Source organism: Ochotona princeps, chromosome 6, assembly GCF_030435755.1.
Source record: "Ochotona princeps isolate mOchPri1 chromosome 6, mOchPri1.hap1, whole genome shotgun sequence".
Lineage (NCBI taxonomy): Eukaryota > Metazoa > Chordata > Mammalia > Lagomorpha > Ochotonidae > Ochotona > Ochotona princeps.
In genome coordinates, this window is record NC_080837.1 from 35,679,802 (window position 1) to 35,703,737 (window position 23,936).

The 23,936-nt window shown below is 41.5% G+C and overlaps 1 protein-coding gene across 1 annotated transcript in view; it reads left to right on the plus strand.

The window, feature by feature from the left end:
- UBR1 (ubiquitin protein ligase E3 component n-recognin 1) overlaps nucleotides 1-19,729 on the plus strand; it is a 124,052-nt gene extending 104,323 nt beyond the window's left edge. Inside the window, exons 40-47 of the mRNA XM_004578138.3 lie at nucleotides 5,736-5,823; nucleotides 7,243-7,376; nucleotides 8,634-8,742; nucleotides 10,487-10,543; nucleotides 13,352-13,429; nucleotides 17,214-17,384; nucleotides 17,924-18,025; nucleotides 19,436-19,729. Of these exons, the coding sequence (XP_004578195.2) occupies nucleotides 5,736-5,823; nucleotides 7,243-7,376; nucleotides 8,634-8,742; nucleotides 10,487-10,543; nucleotides 13,352-13,429; nucleotides 17,214-17,384; nucleotides 17,924-18,025; nucleotides 19,436-19,577 (881 nt within the window). The 3' untranslated portion in view covers nucleotides 19,578-19,729. The remainder of the gene's footprint in view (nucleotides 1-5,735; nucleotides 5,824-7,242; nucleotides 7,377-8,633; nucleotides 8,743-10,486; nucleotides 10,544-13,351; nucleotides 13,430-17,213; nucleotides 17,385-17,923; nucleotides 18,026-19,435) is intronic.
- Nucleotides 19,730-23,936: the final 4,207 nt, after the last annotated feature.

Genomic DNA, 23,936 nt, shown 5'->3' on the forward strand with positions numbered 1-23,936 from the left:
GGGTAGGTTTGTATCCCAACTGCTCCAGTTGCCATCCAGCTCCCTGTTTGTGGCCTGGGAAGCAGTCCTAGTATTAGTTAATAATTTGGGATACACCCAGTAAGTAATGTGTTAATGTTACTTGGAATCAAGATTTTTAAGTATAAGAGGGAAGAGACTCAAAAGTAAAATCAGAAAAATTAGGTTAACAACCCAGTAGTCTCTCCAACAAAGTTCTTGCAAGGCATTTTGTGCACACTGACAAGTTGATTGTGAAGTTTATACAGAGAAGAAAAATACCCAGAAGATCCAGCTGAGTACTGATGGAAAAGAACACAGTTGAAGAGCTGACACTGCCCTACCTTAAGACTTCCTAGAAAGCTATAATAATAGTATGTGTTACTGGCAAAAAAAAAAGTTAGAACATAATAGAGAGCCCGGAAGTGGATACACATAAATATAGTTAACTCATCTCTGACAAAGAAACAAAAGCAGTAAAATGGAGTAAGAAAACAGACAATTAAAAGTATAAAAGATTTTAAAGAACCCCTCACTAAAGAAGGTAGAAAAGATGGCAGGTAATTATGTGTAAAGGTATCTATCATCTATATGTCATTAGGTAATGGCATATTAAGATACCACTGCGTACTTACTAGAATGGTCAGAAATCCAAAACACTTGAGGCTGGCACTTTGATATAGTGGCTAAAGCTGTTGCCCGTGGTACTGGTATCCTTTATGGGTACTGGTGGGAGTCCTGGCTGCTGTACTTTGAACTATTCCATCATACTTAAATACTACCAAATGTTGGTGACAGTGGGAACAATACCAACTCCTTAGATGGGTGTTTGGCAAAGTACCTAGTGCAGGTCCTGAGAGATAGCATGATGGCTCAAGTGATCGGGTTCATACCACCCATGTGAGAAACCTGCGTTGAGTACCCACCTACTGGCTACACTTCCCACCCTCACACCACCCCAATTGTTACCTTGCTTTTTCTGTCTCCAGGTATCTGCGACTAACTACTTGGTCCTAACTGCTGCGCCAAATGCTCACCCCCCTAAGAAACCCTATTTTTTAAAAAATTTTTTTAATAATCTTATTTAGTTGATTAGGGAACAATGGGTCAAGGGCTACAGGGTGAAAGTGGGTAATACCATTGTTTCCACACCAATATCATTTTTCCCTGTATCTGGGGTCACGGGAAAAAACAAAGGGAAAAGCCCTACCCAACCTCCCATCCATCCCAGATCCCCAATGGGAGGTGCGCTCTGAGGGTCCTGCTCATACAGTTTTGATAGTTCATCAGTTCTGGATTGCTGCCAATCTCTCAGTTCCAATCGCAATGAACCCTATTCAGAATCCACTGGCTGACAGTCTCTTCATGGTTGGGGATGTAAGATCAGCAGTTCAGTTGGAGGGATCTCCAAAGAAACTTCATCTGAGATGATCCCAGGCCTGATTCTTGCTCAAGTTTGCTAGTACAGAGTCCGACACCGTCCATCACACCAATCAGCTTATGCACATGCTGGTCGTTGGGATTTCTGGGTTTGTTCTGTTTCCAGCCCTGCCTTCCTCGTGAACCAGCGGGTGTTGTAGTCCAGTTCGATCCTGCCCGCTTCATACTCGGTCCTCACGCAAACCAGTGGGAGCTGCAGCCTAGTTGGGGCGACTCCCCATGACCCCCACCAGTTCTGCCCCCTACCCTGTTTCCCATGCTTGCCAGTATGCACTGCAGGTTTGTCAAGTCTGTCCCACATCCTGTTTAGCTCTCGCACGTGTCGATGGGCATTGAAGCCCAGCTCAACCCAACCAACCTACTATCCAGCCCACACACATACTGGCAGGTACACACCTTCTGTACAGCCACCCCTGCCCCTGTCCTGGTGTTCGTGCTGTCCAATGAGAGTGGTAGCCCCGAGGGAGGTGTCCACTATTTCCCTTCTAGGCCACACTCAGTCCGAGATTGTGCACTCTCCAGGTAGTTCTGGCATTTGACTTGACAGAATTAGCTCCAAATGCCAGCCTCTGCCAGCTAGTACTGCGGCTAGCCCAACCAACCCTCACCCACTCTAATTTTTGCTTGTACCAGTCAGAACAGTCAGCCCACCATGGCCCTTCCCTTATCTAGTCCACATGAGGCCCACAGGTGTTACAACCCTGCCTATTCTGATCTGCCCTCATCCCGACTCACGCTTTCCAATGGAAGTAGTTGTCCAGCAGGGGAGCCCACGTTCCCCTGTCAGCTTTGCCTCCTCCCCCTGATTATTACATGTGCTGTTTTGGCGCTGCAACCACATCTGGTATGGCTCATCTCACCTTGGCATTCCTTATTGTGTACTAGTATGTGTCGCAACCGAACCTGGGTCGAACCACACTCTGTTCTGGCGCTCGGACTCACCAGCGGGTGATGTGAACAGGTTCAGCCTGGTCTGCCCCCAATCCATGCCATGTGTATACCAGTGGGATAATTTCCATAGCCTGTTCTGGGCTGTTTCCTATTGTGCTTCTTGCACTTACCTGCAGGGACTGTGTCCTGCCAGAGGAGTTGCCCAAGCTCCTCCATCAGAACCTCTCCCTGTGCCACATCTCGCGCATACCAGTGGGTCCATGAGCCCGCCCTGTTCAGTTCACCTCCTGTCCTAGCAGGAACAGTGGTGTTTCCTGACTGTTCTTCAACCAAATCTGGTTCTTATTCTTGGATGAGAAACCCTATTTTTTAAAATTAAAAAAAAATTAGTAGTATTCATCTATAAGATAAAATTACTCAGGATTAATTTTAGCTGTGACATTTCAGATGAATTAATGCATAAGCAAAAGCTTTACTAAAAGTTATTTTTAAAGCAAGAGAGCACTGCTAAAATATGCTGTGATCATCCCTCATACAAATCTACAAAGCAGGCATTTTTAAATAGGTTTATATATTTCTTTGACAGGCAGGGTGATGGGGGAAAGGTGAATGGGTGGAGAGAGAGAGATCTTCCATCTACCGGTCCACTTCCCAAATGCCAAAACAGCTGTGGCTGGACCAGACTAACACCAGGAGCCAGGAATTCTATTCATATCTCCAGCGTGGTTATCTGGGACCCAGGTACTTGGATCATTAACCACTGCCTCCCTGACACATTGGCAAGGAGCTGTATCCAAAGCTTGAGTAGGCAGGACTTGAACAAGGCACTGAAATAAGGGTTATGGGCATCCTTAGCCACTGCACCACAAGGCCTACCCCAACAGTGGGCTTTTTTATCTCCCTTTTTCAATTAAAATTCAAGAGACAGAGGTAACCTATCCGTTGCTTTGCTCCTCCAGAGCCTGAATAGCTGAAGCTGGAGCCTATAGCCAGTAACTCAGTCCAGATCTCTCACATTGGTTGCAGGTAGCCAACTGCTTGAACCATTATCTGCTGCCTTCCAAGGTCTGCATTGGCATGGAACCAGACATTGAACCCAGGCACTCCCATAAGGAATGTGGAAAATTTTTTTTAAGATTTATTTAGTTTTATTGGAAAGGCAGATTCATAGAAAGAAGGAGAGACAGAAAGATCTTCCAACCACTGGTTTACTCCTCAAGTAGTCACAGTTCCCAGAGCTGAGCTGATCCAAAACCAGGGGCCAGAAGCCTCCTCTGGGTCTCCCACATGGGCACAGAATCCCAAGGACCTGGGCCATCCTCTGTTGCTCTTCCAAAGCCACACTCAGGGAGCTGGATGGGAAGTAAAGCAGCTGAGATATGATACTGGCATCTGAAGAGGGAAGATTAGCCAGCCAATTGAGCTACTGTACTGGTCCCAGAATGTGGAATTTTTATCTAGTAACTACTAAGCCAGAGGCCTGTCCTTCATCCTCTTTTGATAAAATAAAATTCAGAGAACTTTAGTAGCTTACTCAGAGCCTCACTGTAAGTCGCAGAGTTGACGGTTAATAGAAAGGTTTGAAATGTTCCTGAGTAAGGATAGGTCAGTGTAGGAAAATGACCTCTCAAGATTATTTACGTGGGCCTGGCGCAATGACTCAATTGGCTAATCTGCCCCTTTCAAGTGCTGGGATCTCATTGGGTTCCAGTTCATGTCCCAGCTGCTCCACTTCCCATCTAGCTTCCTGCTTGTGCCTGGAGAAGTAGTGGAGGATGGCCCAAAACCTTGGAACCCTGCACCCACATAGGAGACCTGGAAGAAGCTCCTGGCTCCTGGCTTTGAATCAATTCAGCTCAGCTCAACTCCAAACTTTGCGGCTAGTTGGGGAGTGAACCAATGGATGGAAGATCTTATTCCGTTTCCTCTTCTTTCTGTAAATCTGACTTTCCAATAAAAAAATAAGAAAATTGGGCCCAGCGGCGTGGCCTAGCGGCTAAAGTCCTCGCCTTGAAAGCCCCGGGATCCCATGTGGGCGCCGGTTCTAATCCCAGCAGCTCCACTTCCCATCCAACTCCCTGCTTGTGGCCTGGGAAAGCAGTCGAGGACGGGCCAAAGCTTTGGGACCCTGCACCCGCGTGGGAGGCCCAGGGGAGGTTCCTGGTTCCCGGCATCGGATGGGTGCGCACCGGCCCGTTGCGGCTCACTTGGGGAGTGAATCATCGGATGGAGGATCTTCCTCTCTGTCTCTCCTCCTCTCTGTATATCAGGCTTTCCAATAATAATAAATCTTTAAAAAAAAAATAAGAAAATTTATAAAGAGATTATTTACATGGGGCTGTTAGTTTGAGGGTGAATGCAGAAGATAAATACAGAATAGCTTCTTTGTAGACTTTGAATTTCCACTTGCAAATTAAGACTACAGGAACGAACCCAAAGCAGGTAGGTGACCACTAATTTAGGAAGTAAAATTTAAAAAAGCAAAATAAGGGCCCAGCGGCATGGCCTAGCGGCTAAAGTCCTCACCTTGAACGCCCCGGGATCCCATATGGGCGCCGGTTCTAATCCCGGCAGCTCCACTTCCCATCCAGCTCCCTGCTTGTGGCCTGGGAAAGCAGTCTAGGATGGCCCAAAGCTTTGGGACCCTGCACCCGTGTGGGAGACCTGGAAGAGGTTCCTGGTTCCCGGCATCGGATCGGCGCGTATCGGCCCGTTGCAGCACACTTGGGGAGTGATTCATCAGACGGAAGATCTTCCTCTCTGTCTCTCCTTCTCTCTGTATATCTGACTTTGTAATAAAATAAATAAATCCTTAAAAAAAAGCAAAACAAAAAGATTTGTTTATTTGAAAGGCAGAATGATAGAGGGAGAGTGGAGGGAGGGAAGAAAGGAGAGACAGAAAGAGATCTTCCATCCTCTAGTTCACTCCCCAAATGATTACAACAGTCAGAGTTGGTTCAGGCAGAAGCCAGAGTTCCCGTCTGGGTTGCCCACATAGGTGGCAGGGACCTGAGGACATGGGCCATCAAGTGCTTTAGCAGGGAGGTGGATGGGAATTAGAACATGCAGCATTCCAAGTAGTGCTGTGATGTGGGATGCTGGCATCACAAGCAAGGCTTAACGTACTGTACCACAGCACCAGTCCCTGGGAAATAAATTACAAACATCTTTGTGTTATGTCAGTCACTATTTGGCATCCATTATTAGGTGGTTCTGCTTTGTTTCTACAGCTAATGTACAGGTGAAATTTACATACATTTTTAAATATTGAGAGGCAATTATTTAGATTGAGAACAAAGGAAAGAACTTTCTTTGAATCAATATTATCTTGGAACCATGAGAATAAAGTCTAATTTGTAAATTGCATAGTAAATTCACAAATCTACCTTGTGTAATTTCTTCCTCAGATCTCCCCCTTACTCAGGCTCAGGAAGACAGCGAAGAGGCTCGTTCTGCTTCATCTTTCTTTGCAGAGATTTCTCAATATATAAGTGGGTGAGTAGTAGTCCATTAGTATACTCTGTTTCAGTATAACCATGTTCAAAATTCTACTCCTGTTCAGTTTTGTGGGGTACTGTGAATAAGCCATTTTAATTTCCAGTTTTATAAAATAGTTTAAAGGCTGTTTAGTATGTGACTTTGTCCCAGGATAGATTACAGTTTTTTTTTTTGTTTTTTTTTGTAGTGACATTACTTTGAAATAAAAGTATGTTGGGGTCTGGCCCAGTGAGATGCAGGCTATTTCTGCTGCAGTGTTGGCATCCCATATGGCCACTGGGTTCATGTCCCAGCTGCTCCATTTCCAATACAGCTCTCTGCTAAGGCTTAGAAAGACAGCAAAGATGGCCCAGACCCACATGGGAGACCTGGAAGAAGCTCCAGGCTTTGGATCGGCTCAGCTCTGGTCCTTTGCAGCCATGTAGGGAGTGAACCATTAAATGGAAGACCTCCCTCTGTCTTTCCTCTGTAAATGGGCCTTTCAAATAAAAAACAAATTTTTTTTTTTAAATGGTATGTTAGAATACATCTATCTAGTTGTTTATAATACCAAAATGAGTGCAGTATATCATTCTTCTTAAATTATTTTGAGAACACAGGCAAAAGATGGAATTTTAACATATGGCGATATTTAGAATTTACATAAATGTAGAAAATAGGTTGTTCTTTTATAGCCACTCATGCAGTTAATATACTTGATTCACTCAAAAGGCTACATTTGCCTGTCCCATTGAAGTTTTTGCATTTTCAGATTCAACCAGTCACAGATCAAAAACATTGTTTCAAAATTGCATCTCTAATGAAATTTTTCTTATCATTATTTCCTAAGCAATACAGTATTAGAGGCTAATTGCAGAATGTTTAAAATGTATCTAGTATTACAAACACTGTAGAGATTATTTAAAGTATACAGGAAGGGTTGGGCATTTGGTCTTGTGGCTACAATGCCAGTTATAACACTTGCATCTCACATCGGAATACCTGGGTTCCATCCTGTCCCCATTTCCTGATTCCAGCTACCTGCCAGTGTACAGCCTAGGAGGCAGCAGGTGATGATGCAAGGAATTGGGTCCGTGCCACTTTTGTGGGAGATGAGACTGAGTTCTTGACTTTGGCTTCAGCCTGGCTGTGTCACAGGTGTTGCGGGCATTTAAGGAGTAAGCTAGTGGATAGTGGATGAGAGAGCTATCTCTCTATTTATCTTTGTATTTATCTATCTGTCTACCTCTGCCTCTCAATTTTTTTATTATTGAGAGATTTAAACTCTAATGTTATTAACTGGTTAAGTATTTTGTTTTATGTATTTAAAAATTAAATGAATAAATGGTTAACTGTGATTTTGAAATAGGATTTGGTTAAAAATCTAGGATTTTAGACTGACAAGTTCTGTTCTATTGTGAAATTAATGTCTCTCAGCTGCTCTGGGTGTGGTACCCCTGGCTGGTATCTGTGGGTCTCCTTGAAGAATGGCATCACCCCTTACCTTCGCTGTGCTGCATTGTTTTTCCACTATTTACTTGGGGTAACTCCACCTGAAGAACTGCTTAACAGTAAGTAGGAAAATAAAGTCACAGAGCAGAAAATGGAAGATGTTTTTTTCCTAAACTTCAGGCTCCAAAACACACACTAAAGCAGGCAAAACTACTTCTCCATTTCCCACGTAGTTCATCTGTGCTCATTTCAAACTTGTGGGCAACTGCCCTGGTATAGGTTAGTGAGGCCAAAGCCAGATGCACCTCATGTTCAGCAAGACCTACTCTCTATATTTATGTACTTGAGTTTATAAAGTGCCTGCCTGCAAGATAGAATTAATAGGATGGTAAGAACTGGAAATATTGTTTGCCTCTAGAGAATAGCATTGTTTAGCTTAAGTTAAGAAGTACACTTGATTGTATATTTCATTATTTGAAATTCAACATAAGACTGTTAAAGAATTAAAATACTACTGGGAGATATCTGTGGGAATCAACCTAGGCCACATACAGTTAAGCAGCAGAGTCATTTTCTTTATTACTTATTCACTTCTAAGTCTAAAGCTAAGTAGAGAAGGCTAAAAATCAGAATGTTTATATGATTTTGGAAGTCATCAAAATTGTCAGATTCTTGTCTTTTGAAAATAAACTGAGATTATGTTTACTGTCAACTTCTTTATCTTGAGCTCAGTTGATTGGGACTTACCTGATCCAGGTTTGTCTTGAATCTGTACAAAATAGGAAATTAGTAATAATAATAATAATAATAATAATAATAAAAGGGTCTGGCACGATAGCCTAGTGGTTGAAGTCCTCGCCTTGCACATATCGGTGCCCATTTATGTGTCCCGACTACTCCACTTCGCACCTAGCTCCCTGCTTGTGGCCTGGGAAAGTAGTAGAGGATGGTCCAAAGCCTTCTGACACCCTACCCACTTTCTGTCTCCTCTCTGTAACTGTCTTTCAATTAAAAATAATATAAATCTTTAAAAAAAGAAAAGTAATAGTGAAGACATGAAGTGGCTAAAACCTAATGAACAGAAGAAGAAAGCAGGTGGTTGATCCAGGAGGCAATCAAATGCAGCTCACTTAGGGTGACACATTTGACACTCAATGTGGAGGTTAGACATTGCGGTCATCTCATCAGGAGAGTGAGTCAACCAGATTTGTGTTCCAGAAGGATCTCTGTGGCTTGTTTCCCTCCCACAATTTTATCAAGTACCAACTGTAGTTTCTTTATATAGGTATAGCAAGCATAACAATGTAACAATTCTATTGACATGTTGACCCCGTAGAATAATATGCTTATTGAATATATTTTTCTTTCTTTTACAGATTCTGCAGAAGAAGAATACACTGCACTCTGTAATTATCTGTCTTTACCCACAAATTTGTTCCTACTTTTCCAAGAATATTGGGATACTGTAAGGCCTTTGCTCCAGAGGTACTATGGGGGCAAAGTGTCATTGTTGGGCTCCTATCTTGTTTGAAAAGTCTAAGTTAAAATTATTTTCTAAGATGTTAGGGTTACTGGCATTAATTAAAAGGATGGGCAAAGTAGAAGAGAATCCTAATTTTCATACTTCAGGTCAGGAGGGGTAAGACTGGCAGCAGTAGGCATTTGCTGCTTGCCTACCATGGAAAGCATGTAAGCTTTTCTCATATTTCATTCCAACTTAAAGTCAGAGGTCGGGGAGGAAGCCTGTCACTAGCTGATATAAATCGCAGTTCAGTAGCAAAATCACCCAGTTGGATCTCATTTGGCAGCATACATCTTAGGCAGATAATTGAGGATAAGGGAGAAGTCATTTGGCAGATGAAGGATGTGGCAGTGAAATTTCCCAGAGGAAAGGTTGTCTTTTCAGAAGAATTTTCCCTGTTTCTCACTGGCCTTCTTATTCAGTAGTGTTAAGTCTCCTAACCTCCAGCCTCCCAATCCTGTTTCCCTGTATAATTTTCCATCAGTTCTATAATCACTTTCCACTCTTTCTCTTGTTTTATGTCCCTCATGGTTCTGTTTAGTCTTCTTGTTTTTCTCATTTTTCTTTAATCCATGTTCATTTTTTCAATACCACAGACAGAACTTGTGGCAACCTGTCTCCTGTCATCCTTCTTATCTCTTAGCTTTTTTCCTTTGCCTCCTTTACTTCTCATGTGGTATTCTGAGTTCCAGTATTACCCAAATGAATTATCAAAAAATCAACATTATGTGTTCTGATGAACATCAACACAGAAGGTTGTTCTAATTATACTTTTATATTCCTGGAGTACTTGAATTTTGGACTTACTAATGAATTAAAGTTTAGAGGCAGATATTTGATGTGGCAGATAAAAGACCACCTGGGACACCCACATTCCTTATTGGAGTGTCCAGGGTAAATGCCTGGCTATATTCTGTATCCCAGCTTCCTATTAATATGAACCCTGGGAGACAGCAAGTAATAGCTCAAAAAAACAAAATCCCTACCAACCGCTTTGGGAGACCTGCTTGAACTTCAGCCAATAGGCATTTGAGGAGTTAAACAATAGATGGGAGATCTCTGTCACCAAGTAAATAAAAACTAAGTTAATGAACTCTAAGAAAAAATGCTCTTATTGAAATACTTAGAATAAATTCTCTTTTTCTAATAAGGCTTTGATTGCCAAAGCTCTTTTTTTTAAAAAGAGAGGAAAAAAATACAGTGAAAGTGTCAGTGTCATGAAGCAGCCGGTTAAGCCACCACCTGCTACCCCATATTAGAGTGTCAGTTCATGAAATCCTGATTGTCTCACTTCTGATCCAGATCCCTGCTAATGCACCTGAGAAAGCAGTCGAATATGGTCCAGATACTGGGGTTCCTGAACTCACATAGGAGGCCTAGATGGAGTTTTGGGCTGCTAACTTTGGCCTGGCCCAGCCCCATCTGTTCATGCCCCTTTAGGGTGTGAACTAACAAATGGAAGATCTTTCTCTCTCTCTCTCTCTCTCTCTCTCTCTCTACTCCTTCTCTCTGTACTGATTTTCAAATAATAAATAAAATAAATTTGAAAAATAAGAGAAAAAAAATAAGAGAAAAAGTAGCAAGATGTAAGAGCAACTGAATATTGGATAAACAAAAGGAAAGAAGAAACTGGAGACAAGGGCTTGTTGAAAGCTATACTGAAGTTCTGTTAATCCCATTTGCATCTTCTCTTGACTCTACGTATAGGTGGTGTGCAGATCCTGCCTTACTAAACCATTTGAAGCAGAAAAACACTGTGATCAGGTTGGTTTTGCTATTTGATGTTTTCTTCCATCCACATGGTGTTAGCTGATCAGTACTTTCTGGGCTGCCTATTCTTTCTAGGTACATTGTTTCCTACATCTTTTGCTAGGTCTTCCCCAGAAATCAAATTCTTCATAGAATTCTTAAACTAGCTATCCTTTGCCTCTTAAATTATTAGAAGCCACTGGCTCCTGTTGAGAGAATCTTCTCTAAACTGGTGTTTGCCTGTTGAAAGACAAGGCAGGAGGCAATATCTTGAAGCTGCTGATATGTTGAAATCAGCGGGGAGTAGTTTATAATGTTTGTAGAAACCCCTTTTTCTTTTGAGGCCAAAGATAAAACTTAAACTCTCCTGCTTTCCTTTCAAGCCTGTATGTCTAGACAACCCAGAAACTAGTCTTCAGCCCTTCCGGACAGTTCCCAATTTTGACATATTATGGTTCCATCAAAGTCTGTTTTTTGGAACCGGTGTTGTGGTGTAGCTGGTGGAGCTACCACTTGTGATGCCAGTGTCTCGTATCAGAATGTCCATTTGAGGCCTGGCTACTCTGCTTCCAAATTAGATTCCTGCTCATGTGCCTGGTAGATATCATTTCATCGCATAAGCTTGGGTTCCTGCCAAACACAAGGGAGATTCAAATGGAGTTCCCGGCTTCAGTCTGACCTGCCCTGAGGGGTGAACCAGCAGGTGCAAGACATATTTTCCTCTCTCTCCTTCTCTGGCTCTCTCTCTGTACATGTGTGTATATATCTTCTCTCCCTGTTTCTCTGCCAGTCTTTCAAATAAATGAACTTATCTTTTTTTAACAACAACAAAAATGTTTTAATTTTTCAAGTATCAATGCAAATGCAGCCTCCACTGTGAAGCCTTTTCAAATCTGTATCCCCATGTGCGTGTGTAGCTACTAATACTCTGTACCACCGAACAGTAAGCTCAGCAAGGCTGAGGATGGTATTCTTTCAGCCTGGTTTGTATTATGCAGGGCTTCTTTAGATTCAGATTGAACTGCATCAATAACCAAGCAGAGAAAGTGATGCCCTCCTATAAATACCCACATTAGTAAAAATTTTCTGTGGATAAAGCAAAATTGTCAGACAGTGTACATTTGCCCTCCTGTCTTGCCATCTTCTGTCAGCCCTCCACCTCATTTCAACTCACTGCTTTACATTACCTTTCCGGACACTGTGGAAGGCCATAGACCGCTTTCCATCATCACAAGCTTCGCTGATTTAGAAGTCGTAGATCCGCTCTGGTGCTCGGTGTTATTCACATCACCAGGAAAAGAAAGATCTCAGAACTTGCGAGGACAGAAAAGTTGAAGATACGAGCACCTACTTTTGTCTCGGGAGTCTCAGTTTTTTCTGGATTTCAAGTCAATGTGTGCTTTGTATTTCCTCAGCATGGTACTGAAATAATAGTAGACTTAAAGGAGTTAATACATACAAACTTTTGGTCATGGTAATTTATGCTTTATTGATTAACATGAAACCCAAGACATAACATACAATGTAATGATATATGGGATATACATTAATGCAATAGAAATTCAAAGAGATGGGCCTGGTGCAATAGCCTAGCGGCTAAAGTCCTCGTCTTGCACATGCCAGGATCCCGTATGGGCACCAGTTCGAATCCCAGCAACCCTGTTTCCTATCCAGCTCCCTGCTTGTGGCCTAGGAAAGCAAGAGAGGATGGCCCATAGTATTGGGACCCTGCACCTATGTGGAAGACCTATAAGAAGCTCCTGGCTCCTGGCTTTGGTCATTAGGCCAGAGTAGATGGAAGATCTTTGTCTCTTATTCTCTCTGTAAATCTCACTTTCCAATAAAAATAAGTAAATCTTTAAAAAATTTCCTTAATTATATTACTTAGTTTAACATTTTTTACGTCAGTATGAAACTTTCAGTTGATAAGTTCATGTAATATAATATTTCTCTTTTTACCCCCTGCAGATCTATTAATACGTTGACGGTGTGCCTATTGAACCCTAGTATATATGCAAGGAAGTAACAGATTAAGTTCAGAGATTTGTCAAGTGTCAAAAAAAATGAAGATTTGTAATTAGCTTGTGTGACTTCAAAAGCTGAGTTTTAGCCACTACTTTGTGTCACCTTTTTAGACAGTATAGAAATCAAGCCAGAATAGTTAAGTGTTAGAAATACTGGGTGTTAAGTTGGGAAGGTAATCAGCCAATGAAAAATTTTTAATTCTAACTTGATAAATTTAGATTAATACAGTCACTTGGGGGAGGGAGGGTGCTATGGTCCAATGACTCAATTGGCTAGTCCTCTACCTCCAAGTGCAGGCATCCCATATGGATACCAGTCCGTCTCCTGGCTGCCCCACTTCCCATCCAGCTTCCTGCTTGTGTCCTGGGAAAGCAATAGAGGACAGCCCAAAGCCTTGGGACCCTGCACCTGGGTGGGAAACGCAGAAGGAGCTGATGGCTCTCAGTTCTTGGCTTTAAGATCAGCTCAATTCCAGCTGTTGCAGTCATTTAGACAGTGAACCAGCGGATGGAAGGTCTTTGTCTCTTTCTTTCCTTCTGTCTGTAAAACTGCCTTTTCAATTAAAATCAGTAAATCTTTATATATATATGTATGTCTTTATATATACACATACATATATATCTTATATATATCTTTATATATATATCCACACACACATATATAGTCAAATGTAGGAATTAGTTTGTATTATAATTATTGATCTTTTGATTATTTTAAAGATATTCTATCATCTTGGCCAATTTTTGATCTGGGTTTATTGGCTCATAAATAAAATTGCCTTTTAAATTATATTTCTAGGTACCCTAGAAAAAGAAACAGTTTGATTGAGCTTCCTGATGACTATAGCTGCCTCTTAAATCAAGCCTCTCATTTCAGGTAAGAAGAGAAACTCCATATGTGCGTGTGTATGTTTGAGCTTATGGTATATATACAATACCACTAATAAACTTTTTCAAAGGTAACACTGAACATCCTCTCTAATGGTGACTGTCAAACTTTTTAAACTAATGTGAAACTTAAATAACATACAACTAATTATTATAATGTTTGCCCACAGATTGTATGTGTGTCACACAAATTGTAACAACCACGTCTCTAGTTTGACAACCTTTTCTTTGGTCACCCCAAACGCCTTGTACTAATAATCATTCCCTGTGTTCTTTGGCTCTTATCACTGGTAACTAATAGTCTATTTTCCTCTCTGGATTTGCCTTTTTTGGATATATATAAAAGGTATCCTACTGTCAGTGATCTTTTGTGTCTGGCTTTCTTTAGTCTGAGGTTTATCCAGAATGCAGCATGTATCAATACTTTGTTCTTTTTTGGGTTAGATAATGCCCTATTGGAAGGATATCCCACAGTGTAATTCTGTTCTAGCCGTGAGAAGGGACTTTCACTGTTGTGAATAGTGCAGCTATTCACATTGATATACAATTATTTATGAAGGTTTGTTTTCATTTCTTTTGGATGTACATCTAAGGGTGGAATTGTTAGGTCACCAGATAATTCTGTGTCACTGTTGGAGGAACTATCAACCAACCTTTTTTTTTCACAGTGGCTGTGTCTTTATGCATTCCTGCCAGCAGTGCAATGTGTGAAGCATCATATTCCTGCACATCCTTGGTAGCCCCTCTGTGAACTACCAGACAAATCTAAATTTATAACCCCAGTTATTAGAGGGCAGGATCCCTGCTGCCCACACTGACACAAGCAAGCCACATCAGGAAAATGAGCCAGTATGTCTGTATCTGCCTCTTAGGGCTGAGACAGAGGCTGGGTGCTGGCTCACAGAATGCTAAAATTCACCAGAATTTGCCAACTCCCTCCTTTATCACCCTCTGTCCTGGATGCAGCAAGTGTTCATCTAGGCCGAGAGTTTCTAAATTGTTGCTTTAAATGGTTCCTGTCAACTCATTGTTTTGTTAGAGTGGCTGGTTCCTGGCTCTCCCTGTCCTCCATCCGTTCTTTTTCTTAAGCCCTAGGAACTCTGATTTCAAAATAAATCTTGTGTGGAAGCCGTTTATACTCATAAAAGCCAATAGGACAATAGCACTGTGACTCGGGCCACGCCTGGATCCTGGAGAGAAGAGTACACATCTTTAGACTTTTCCAGCACCATGTCCCCTCCCACATTGGTCACAGTGTGTAAGGAGCAGGCATCTAGGACTGTGGTTAGGGTGCAGACACGTGTGAACCATATCAGAGTGTCTGATGTGGTCCCAACTGATACAGTCTCCACTCTGCTTCTGCTGCCCATGTCCTACTGATACAAACACCTTAGGGGCTGGGAGGGAATGGCTCCAGTGATGGGATCCCTGTTACCTGCATGAGGGACCCACATTGAATTTTGGAATTCTGGTGGTCACACTATTGTTGGCATTGGAGAATGGGCTATCAAATGGGAGAGTGCTTATTTTCTGTTGCTTGTCCTCCCGCTCCCTCTCTCCCTCTGCCTCTACCCCTTTCCCTGCCCGTGCCGTGTCCCTGCCTCTCTGTCAAATAAATTTTAAAAATTGAAAAAAAAAAATGGGCTGGCCTTGTGGCACCATGGGCTAAGCTACCACCTGCAACTGTGCCATCCCATTTGGGTGATAATTAGAGTCCAGGCTGTTCTACCTCTGATCCAGCTCCCTGCTAAAAAACCTGAGAAAGCCATAGGTGGTGGCCCTGCCACTCATTTGGGAGACCCAGGTGGAGTTCCAGCCTCCTGGCTCCAACCTGACATAACCCTATCCGTTCTGGCCATTTGGGGAGTAAACCAGCAGATAGAAGATTTCTCTGCACAACTCTGCCTTTCAAATTAAGTTTTTAAAAAGAGAAAGAAAAGCAATCCTAACTTTTACAGTTCTACAGTATCTCATGATTGTAAGAAAAAAAAAATGCAGTTGTTACAAATTTTAAGAAAATAAAAACAGTGGTTCTCATTTTTATATATGTTTTTGCAAAAATCACTTTAACTGGGAAAAGAACTACATGATACCAAAGACTGATGATACACACAAAATTAATTACAAAATACTCAATATTATATGCACAATACCTGTTCATTACTTTTGTAAGAGCATAAACTTAAACATGATTTTTTTAAGATTTATTTTTATTGCAAAGTCAGATATATAGAGGAGGAGAGACAGAGAGTTAAACATGATTTTATCTGATTAAATAATGTACTATAAAATTGGAAATTTTATTACACTTACCTTGTTCTAATGTGATGTATGCTATTTGAATAGCATAGAATCAATGACCACTGATGAAGTATTGTTGAATGGAGGACTGTCATTCATGTCTGCTTCAGCCATTGCAGTATGAATATTTCATACTTGAATCAATAATGTACTTTGTCCTGAGAATAATAAAACAAAACTTCTTTTGATATATTTATATACTCTGAACATACAAATGGTATCACATCACCATCCAACAGAAAATCCAGTTGATAATAGTGACATGCAACTTGTAGTTAAAAGACAGGAATCTGAGCAGTCTGAAAATTACAGCCTGTGTAAGACTTCATTAATTATAACACTAGTATTTGATTACATTAATCCCTGGAGTCAGCAGGAGCTTTAGTAACCCACACTGCAGTCTGTTACCAGGCTGAATTGACTTGAATGGTTTATCTCCCTGGCTAGTCAGCCGATTAAAGGAATGGTTGAGTCAGAAAGTTAGCTAGATAGAGGCTAGTATTACGGCTTTCTGGGTTAAGCTCCCACTTGCAATGCCAGCATCCCGTATGGGTGCTTGTTTTAGTCCTAACTCCTCCGTTCGCATTCCAACTCCTTGCTAATGTACCTGACCCAACTGCTTGGGCCCCTGCTACCCACGTGAAAGACCCAGATGGAGTTGTTGATTTCTGGCTCCAGCCTGGCCCCAGGAATAGCTGTTTTGTCTATTTGATGAGTGAGCCAACGAATGTACAATCTCTCTCCAGCTATTTATATCCCTCTCCCTCTCTCTTCCATTCTGCCATTCAAATAAATGTCTTTTTTTAAAAAAAAATAACTAGATGTTTTCAAATATTGCAGCTGCTTATAAATTCACTGATTGTCTTACTATTAAGGCTCCATTGCTACCACAGAAACCTGATGGAGGCGGGTGTTTGGTGCACCAGTTAAGACACTAATTTTGAAGCCCTGGCACCATATTGGAATGCCTGGAGTCAAGTCTAATTCTTCTCCCAATTCCAGATTTCTGCTGATGTGCACCTTGGGAGGATTTCTGCCACCTGTGTGGGAGATCTGGATGGGTTCCTTCTCCCAGTTTTGACCTGGCCCACATCCGGACATTGTAGGCGTCTGGGGAATAAACTTGCAGATAGAGCTGTGTCCGTCATTTCTCCTATACTTTGTACCCCTCAAATAAATAAATAATATTTTAGAGAAGGCTCAATCTTAAGGCATCTCGAATTGTCAGACTGTGTGAGAATTACCAGGACCCCTTATATTTAATAATAGATTTTCTTACTGTGGAGGATTTCAGTTTTTGTTTATGTCCTCAGGGAGAAGTATTAAAGAGGAATCGTCTGATTAAGTGTTTCATTCTATTTTAAGAGTTGTTGTTGCTGGAAAGGGGCAAGTAGTGAAAAATGTGCTTCATTATTTGTTGGTTTATCGTGCTCTGTTTTTCCACCATTCTGAATATTTCCTTCCCTGTTGAGGTGCCCACGGTCTGCAGATGATGAACGAAAGCACCCCGTCCTCTGTCTTTTCTGTGGGGCAATCCTGTGTTCTCAGAATATTTGCTGCCAAGAAATTGTTAATGGGGAAGAAGTCGGAGCTTGCATTTTTCACGCACTTCATTGTGGAGCAGGAGTCTGCATTTTCCTAAAGTGAGTCAGTATTACTGATTGCATTTTCCTACATCAGCAACAATACAACATCCTTTGCTCTTTTATTTAGACAAAACTTTTTAATCTGTTTATCTATGTTTACATTATCTCTGCACTGAATCCCTAACAGTTACAGGCCATGGCTTTTCTCTAGAATAACTGCACCACAGTGCTTATCACACATTAGATCATATTTCCTGGTGCAAAAGATTAAGCTACAGTTTAGGACACCACATCCCATATTTGATCACCTGAGACTGAGTCCCAGCTCTGCTTGAAATCTGTCTGTTAATGTGCACCCTGGGAGGCAGCAGATGATTGCTCCAGTACTTTGGTCCCTGCCATCTACATAAGGGACTCAGATGGAGTTCCTGGACCAGTCTCAACTGTTGCAGGCATTTAGAGAGTGAACAAGTAGGTTAATGAATGGAAGGCATCTCCTGCTTGCCTTGTATCCCTTGTTCTGCTTTTCAAATAAGAAAAAATAGTAAACTTTTTGTAAAAACCATATTTTCTCTGTGTTGTGTTCTTTCCTTCAGAATCAGAGAATGCAGAGTGGTCCTAGTTGAAGGTAAAGCCAGAGGCTGTGCCTACCCAGCCCCTTACTTGGATGAATATGGAGAAACAGACCCTGGCCTGAAGTAAGATTTTTTTTTTTCTTTAATTGGAAGTTTCCATTCTATTACTAATTACATATTAGTCATGACATTGTATACGAATGGTAAAAATTTCTTTAAAGGCAAAAGCTAGTGCTAAATATTGAAGATTATTTTTAAATAACTGCAAATTAAAAGTATCAAAATGATGCCAAGTGTTGTAACAATTTGCAACGATTTTCTTCCTTTATAAATTTTGAATGCTTTTGTAAAACTTTAGTGACACTATCCTAATTTTTGAATAGTTTTATAAAACCTTTCTTCAGAATTAATTAAGTTTGGCAGTGATTCCACGAAAGAATTTTTAGTGTCCACTGAAGGAGTTTGGTTTAGAGTGAGCTTTCATTGTTCCTATTGCTATACTGAAGGTTTATATTAGTGGCTATTAGTAGTGTTGTGACTTCTGAGTATTAACAAAATGTTTAGGATTCTTTTTGTTCCTTATTCCAGTAGTAGAAACTGGAGCCCTACTCATTGCTTATGAGAATAAGAAGGTAGATCACATTAGCAGTGGTACACATAGTACATTTAAATAAAGACTTGATCCTCTTAAAATAAACTGTTTCTTTCCATGCAACTAAAATTTTGTTATTTTAACATATTGGTGAGAGTGAATAGATTCCTTAGATAGGACTCAAGAGCTCTTCCTCGATCATACAGGGATTTGTTGTTGTTGTTGTGATAACATTTGACCTACCTTTAAGTGTCCTACCAAAAAAAAAAACCTGACAGGATAATTTGAATTAGTCCAGAAAGGGACACAAAAGCAGAGCTGTAAAATTAGTTAGGTGGTTTGAAGATTTCTCCAACCAGCTGAGACATTCGAGTGCTTCATGAGATGAAGTCACCCTTTGTTGACAAAGGTCAACAGTTCGTCAAACTGCAACTCCAGAATGGCAGTGAACTCACTTTCTTTAAATGTCTGCTAATCACCAGCAAGTTTATTGATTCATAAGGACAATTATAACCAAATATTTATGAGGGCTTAGTGTTAGGTCTCAGACATAATCTGTACTGTGTAAAGATCATAAATTGAAGCTGCAGAAATTCTAAGGGGCAAAAAACAAGCAAAAAATACAGCCCCATGCAGGCTAAAAGAAAATAGTGCTGCTTCAAGTTACAAACTGCACTGACTATTTAAATAAGGTCTCATAGTATCTTTGGGTATGCTTTGTGACCTATTTTCTGAATAAACCAGTGGATTTCTGCCTCATTAACCGAATAACCTGTCAAGCTCTGAGTGACCAATGGTGAAGGAAAGCTATCCCCTGTTAAACTCTTTTTCCCAGTTCTAGGAACATTTCCAGATTGCATACTAATTTAGACTATAAGGTCATGACAATTATTTGATTCAAGCTTGCTTGTCTTATTTTGTTTTTTTTACCCCCTGTAAAGGAGAGGCAACCCTCTTCATTTATCTCGTGAGCGGTATCGGAAGCTCCATTTGGTCTGGCAACAGCACTGCATTATAGAAGAGATTGCCAGGAGCCAGGAAACTAATCAGATGTTATTTGGATTCAACTGGCAGTTGCTGTGAGCTCCAACTCTGCCTCAAGACAATCACGAATGGCTTCAGAAAAAAAACTGATTCAGAATTACGGAGACCTTTCTAAGGGCCGGGGAAGTATTGGAGGGTTTTGTGCTCCATGTCCAGATTCTCGTACATCAATAAAATATTCCTTAATGGAGCATTGTTTTTGATTAGCAAATGTCTACTTCAAGGGAAAGAAGACCTACATTAATCTATTTTATGTTCTAGAACACTAAAAAGATGCTTTTTCACCCTCAAGAGTCTGATTCTGCTAGTATTTCCAGGAAATTTATTTCCCTTCATAATCTGTCCCATTTCATTTCATCCACCTCGTGAATGAAGTCACATCAAGCAAGTTGTGGACAACAAGTTTGTGTCTGGCATTTGTTCCCACAAGTTTAGTCTAGCTGCCATTGGATCCCTGACAAGAGTAACGATATGTGGTAGTCTTCCTTACAGTAAGAGAGGAATTACAGAAAACATGCACTGAGTTCATTTGAGAAAGACTTCTAAAACATAAACTTGTTTTAAGGAAATACCCCTGTTGTTCCACCACTGTTTTAGCCACAAATTAAGCTCGATGGACAAATTGTATGTAATCTCAACCAGTCCAGAAAGTGTTGTTTTTTGGTTTGGGGGAGTTGCGGTTTTTTTGTTTTGTTTTGTTTTGTTTTCCCCTTGTAGATCCCAAGAGGAATTAGGATACTGCTTTTATTATTCATTCCTAATGGAAAAAAAGCAGCTTGACTAAAAGTAGTTGTGTTGAATTCTGAAGTTGCACTTTCCATTTCCCCATAGCAAATTTTTACAATAATATCTTGCATCTTACCTGTGGCACCAACCCTATCTGACTCTTAGAAACCTGTTAGGATTCTGATGCAAACTCTTTGTAGAATGAAAATGAGACAATTTTCCCAATGAACAGAGCATGACAACTGTAAATTAAACCAATCAAATTTAAGCCAGTTCTACTTTCTATGACTTTGTAAAAGACAAATCCTTGATTTGTGCCCTATGTGCAACCTTTTCATAAACTCTGGTTGTATGGCTGATACAAACAGCTTAAAACAGCCTTGTGGTCAGTAATCTATGCCCCTATTATAAACATGCTGTGGTTGAGCCGTCTAATTTATAAATATAGAGCTCTCCTGAATTTGTGCACACATTTCTTGGTTCTTGGCTTTAACTTTTTTATATATCAAGAACTTGTGATATAAAGCAAAAGACAGAAGATAAATTGAAGCCTATTTTTAGCTTCTGTTTATGAGGTAATATTAGATGTCTGAAAGATGCAGACTGTGTCTTATTTTGACTTGCTATTACTGTCTTACATGTGTGTCTAAGTATTTTCCTATCTTTTTGCTCAGCAAAGGCAAGCAAGTAAAAATACATTTGCTAATGGTGAATGTACATTGGGCTGTGGTTTTGTTGTTTGGTTTTTTGTGGGGGTTTTTTGGTGGTATTTTTATGTAGAGATAAAGTGGATTTCGTGATCAGGATTTGGCATGAGTCAGTCTCAGAATCACAATCATGAGCTTCTACTTGAATAATTGCTCTTCAGAAGATATCAGGAAATACATACAACTCTGGAGAACTTGTAACATTCATCACAAGAATCAGAAAACTTAGTATTTACTTCATCAGAATTGCCAATTTAGATGATAATGAACATGTCCTTTTGTTTCTTGTGTCATTTATCTGATGGTTGGCTTGGGAAGTCTGGCCTAATAGAAGCGGCAAAAGAAGCTGACATTTGCCCTGAGTGGCCACAGTTTTAACAAAATAAACTGACTTTCTGTCAAATCTTTTTATATCTGCTTCATAAATCCTGGAGTTAAGTTCTCAAGGTGCCAGAAGGACTTCCAGCACTGGGCAGCCAGACATAACCTGCCAAAGGACCCATTTCTTGCTGAGTTCTGCTTATTGAGATGGATTCAGATCTCCGCATCATAGGTGGACCTAAACCTCGGCATCAGCCCAAGCCCAAGGGATTTCTCATCATATTCAGATGTCCCAGTGGTTTGCCTTCATCATTGCAAACAATTATGCTTAGAACGTTTACTTACGAGCAAGCAGCCAAGTCACTTTATTTTCTTTAACATAGTAAATGAAGGAACAGGATCAACAAGTCGGCACCAAAACTGTGTTTCTCTGATATTTGATGAGGGGCTTGCAAGAATTTTAAGGATACAGTGAAGAAAAACTTATATCTGTATAATTAATTTATTATGTTGGTATATGGGCTGTGAGTTCACCTTTTAGTGGTCATTTGTCATTTCATAATAACTATGCATTTTTGGTTCACTGTGATGATGATTATATTTAGTGATTGCAACATGTTTATACCACTGATTCAAATTCCATCCATGATGAAATTATACAAATAATGCATATATTGATATCTTTTATTGCAAAAATGTAAATTTAAAACTTGTATAATGTTCTTGTGCTTTTTGAAATAAAATATATGTGTATATTTAAAAAGGAAAAAAAGGGACTTATATTTGGGGATTTTGGTTTAAAGTGTAAAAGTTGTTTTTTTTTTTTTTAATTTATTTATTTTTATTGCCAAGTTAGATATATGTAGAGGAGGAGAGACAGAAACGAAGATGTTCTGTCCAGTGACTCACTCCCCAGGTAATCACAACAGCTGGAGCTGTACCGATCCAAAGCCAGGAGCCAGGAACTCTTCCGGGTCTCCCATGCAGGTACAGGGTCCCAAGGCTTTGGGCCATTTTCAACTGCCTTCTCAGGCCACAAGTAGGGAGCTGGATAGGAAACAGGGCTGCCGGGATTAGAACCTGTGCCCATATGAGATCCTGGCTCATTTAAGGTGAGGACTTTAGCCACTAGACCACCGTGCTGGGCCCCTGAAGTATGAAAGTTTAAAGCAAGCACAGAGTTCCATTAAGCTATGACACCCAATAGTAGGAACTGGAATGGGTGTGGGCTGGTTGGGCAGTACCCCTGTTCCTGCTGGGATAGTAGGTGACTGGGTCAGTCTAGGCGAAGGACCAACCAATGTGCATGGATCTGCCACTGGTAGACTTGATAGAAGAGCTTGGGGAATTGTTTCATTGGGATGCAGTCCCTGCAGAGCACAAGAACCAAGGCAGGGGTGGGGTGCAGCAGCCCAGACCAGGCCAGGTTACAGCACCTGCATGTGGATAAGGTCTGGAGGTGGGCCAGGTTGGGCCAGTTTGTAACACCCACTGGCAGATCTTCTGAGAACCAGGACGGAGTGTAGGACCGGCCAGTTCACATTAGGGCAGGAAATGGGGGCTGGCTGGGCTGAGTTGGGCAGCAGCACCCATCAGCATGAGCTGATGGCAGACCAGACCAGGCTACAACACCCGCTGGCAAATGCCGAGGTGTGAGATAGGCCATGCCAGACTGAGCCACAGCACCCACCAGCACATGTGAGACCCAGGCGGCAGAGGAAGGAGGGCAGATGGAGTGAGTCCGGGAGGGGAGATAGGCCTCTCTGCTGGGCCACTGCTCCTGCTGGTGAGCGTGAGAGCTGAGACAGGAGACAGACCAAGTCGCACAGGGCTACAACACCCGTTGGCCAGCATGTGATCTGGGTTAGGAAGAGAACCAGGCTGGACTGACTATCCACTGGTGCATGCATGAGCCAGAGTAAGTGCAGGCTGGTTGAGCTTTGCCATAGCATCAGCTGGCAAGTGCTAGGACTGGGGGACATCTCTTGTCAGACTGCAGGAACCACCTAGAGAGTAAAAGATCTGGGGTAGGGAGTGGGTCTAGTAGGGAGACTGTGGGAACTTCTCTGACGGGCTGCAGTGCCCACTGGAGAGTACAAGAACCAGGACTGAGGGTGGGCCTGGCTAGACAGGCAGCGGCACCAGCTGGCATGAATAAGGGCTGCTTAGCCACGAAGAATGGGGATTCAGTCAGCAAGCCCTGGGGTGGCTCTATTAGCCTGTCCAGGCAAATTTTTTAGAAGACATAGATGTTTAATGTCAGTGGGATCTCTGTGATTTTTTTTTTTAAGATTTTATTATTATTGGAAAGCCGGATATACAGAGAGGAGGAGAGACAGAGAGGAAGATCTTCCATCCGATGTTTCACTCCCCAAGTGATCACAACGGGCCGGTACGCGCCGATCCGATGCCGGGAACCTGGAACCTCTTCCGGGTCTCCCACGTGGGTGCAGTGTCCCAAAGCTTTGGTCCGTCCTCGATTGCTTTCCCAGGCCACAAGCAGGGAGCTGGATGGGAAGTGGAGCTGCCGGGATTAGAACCGGCGCCCATATGGGATCCCGGGGCTTTCAAGGCGAGGACTTTAGCCGCTAGGCCACGCCGCCGGGCCCGATCTCCGTGATTTTTGACCATAAATTCCATCTGT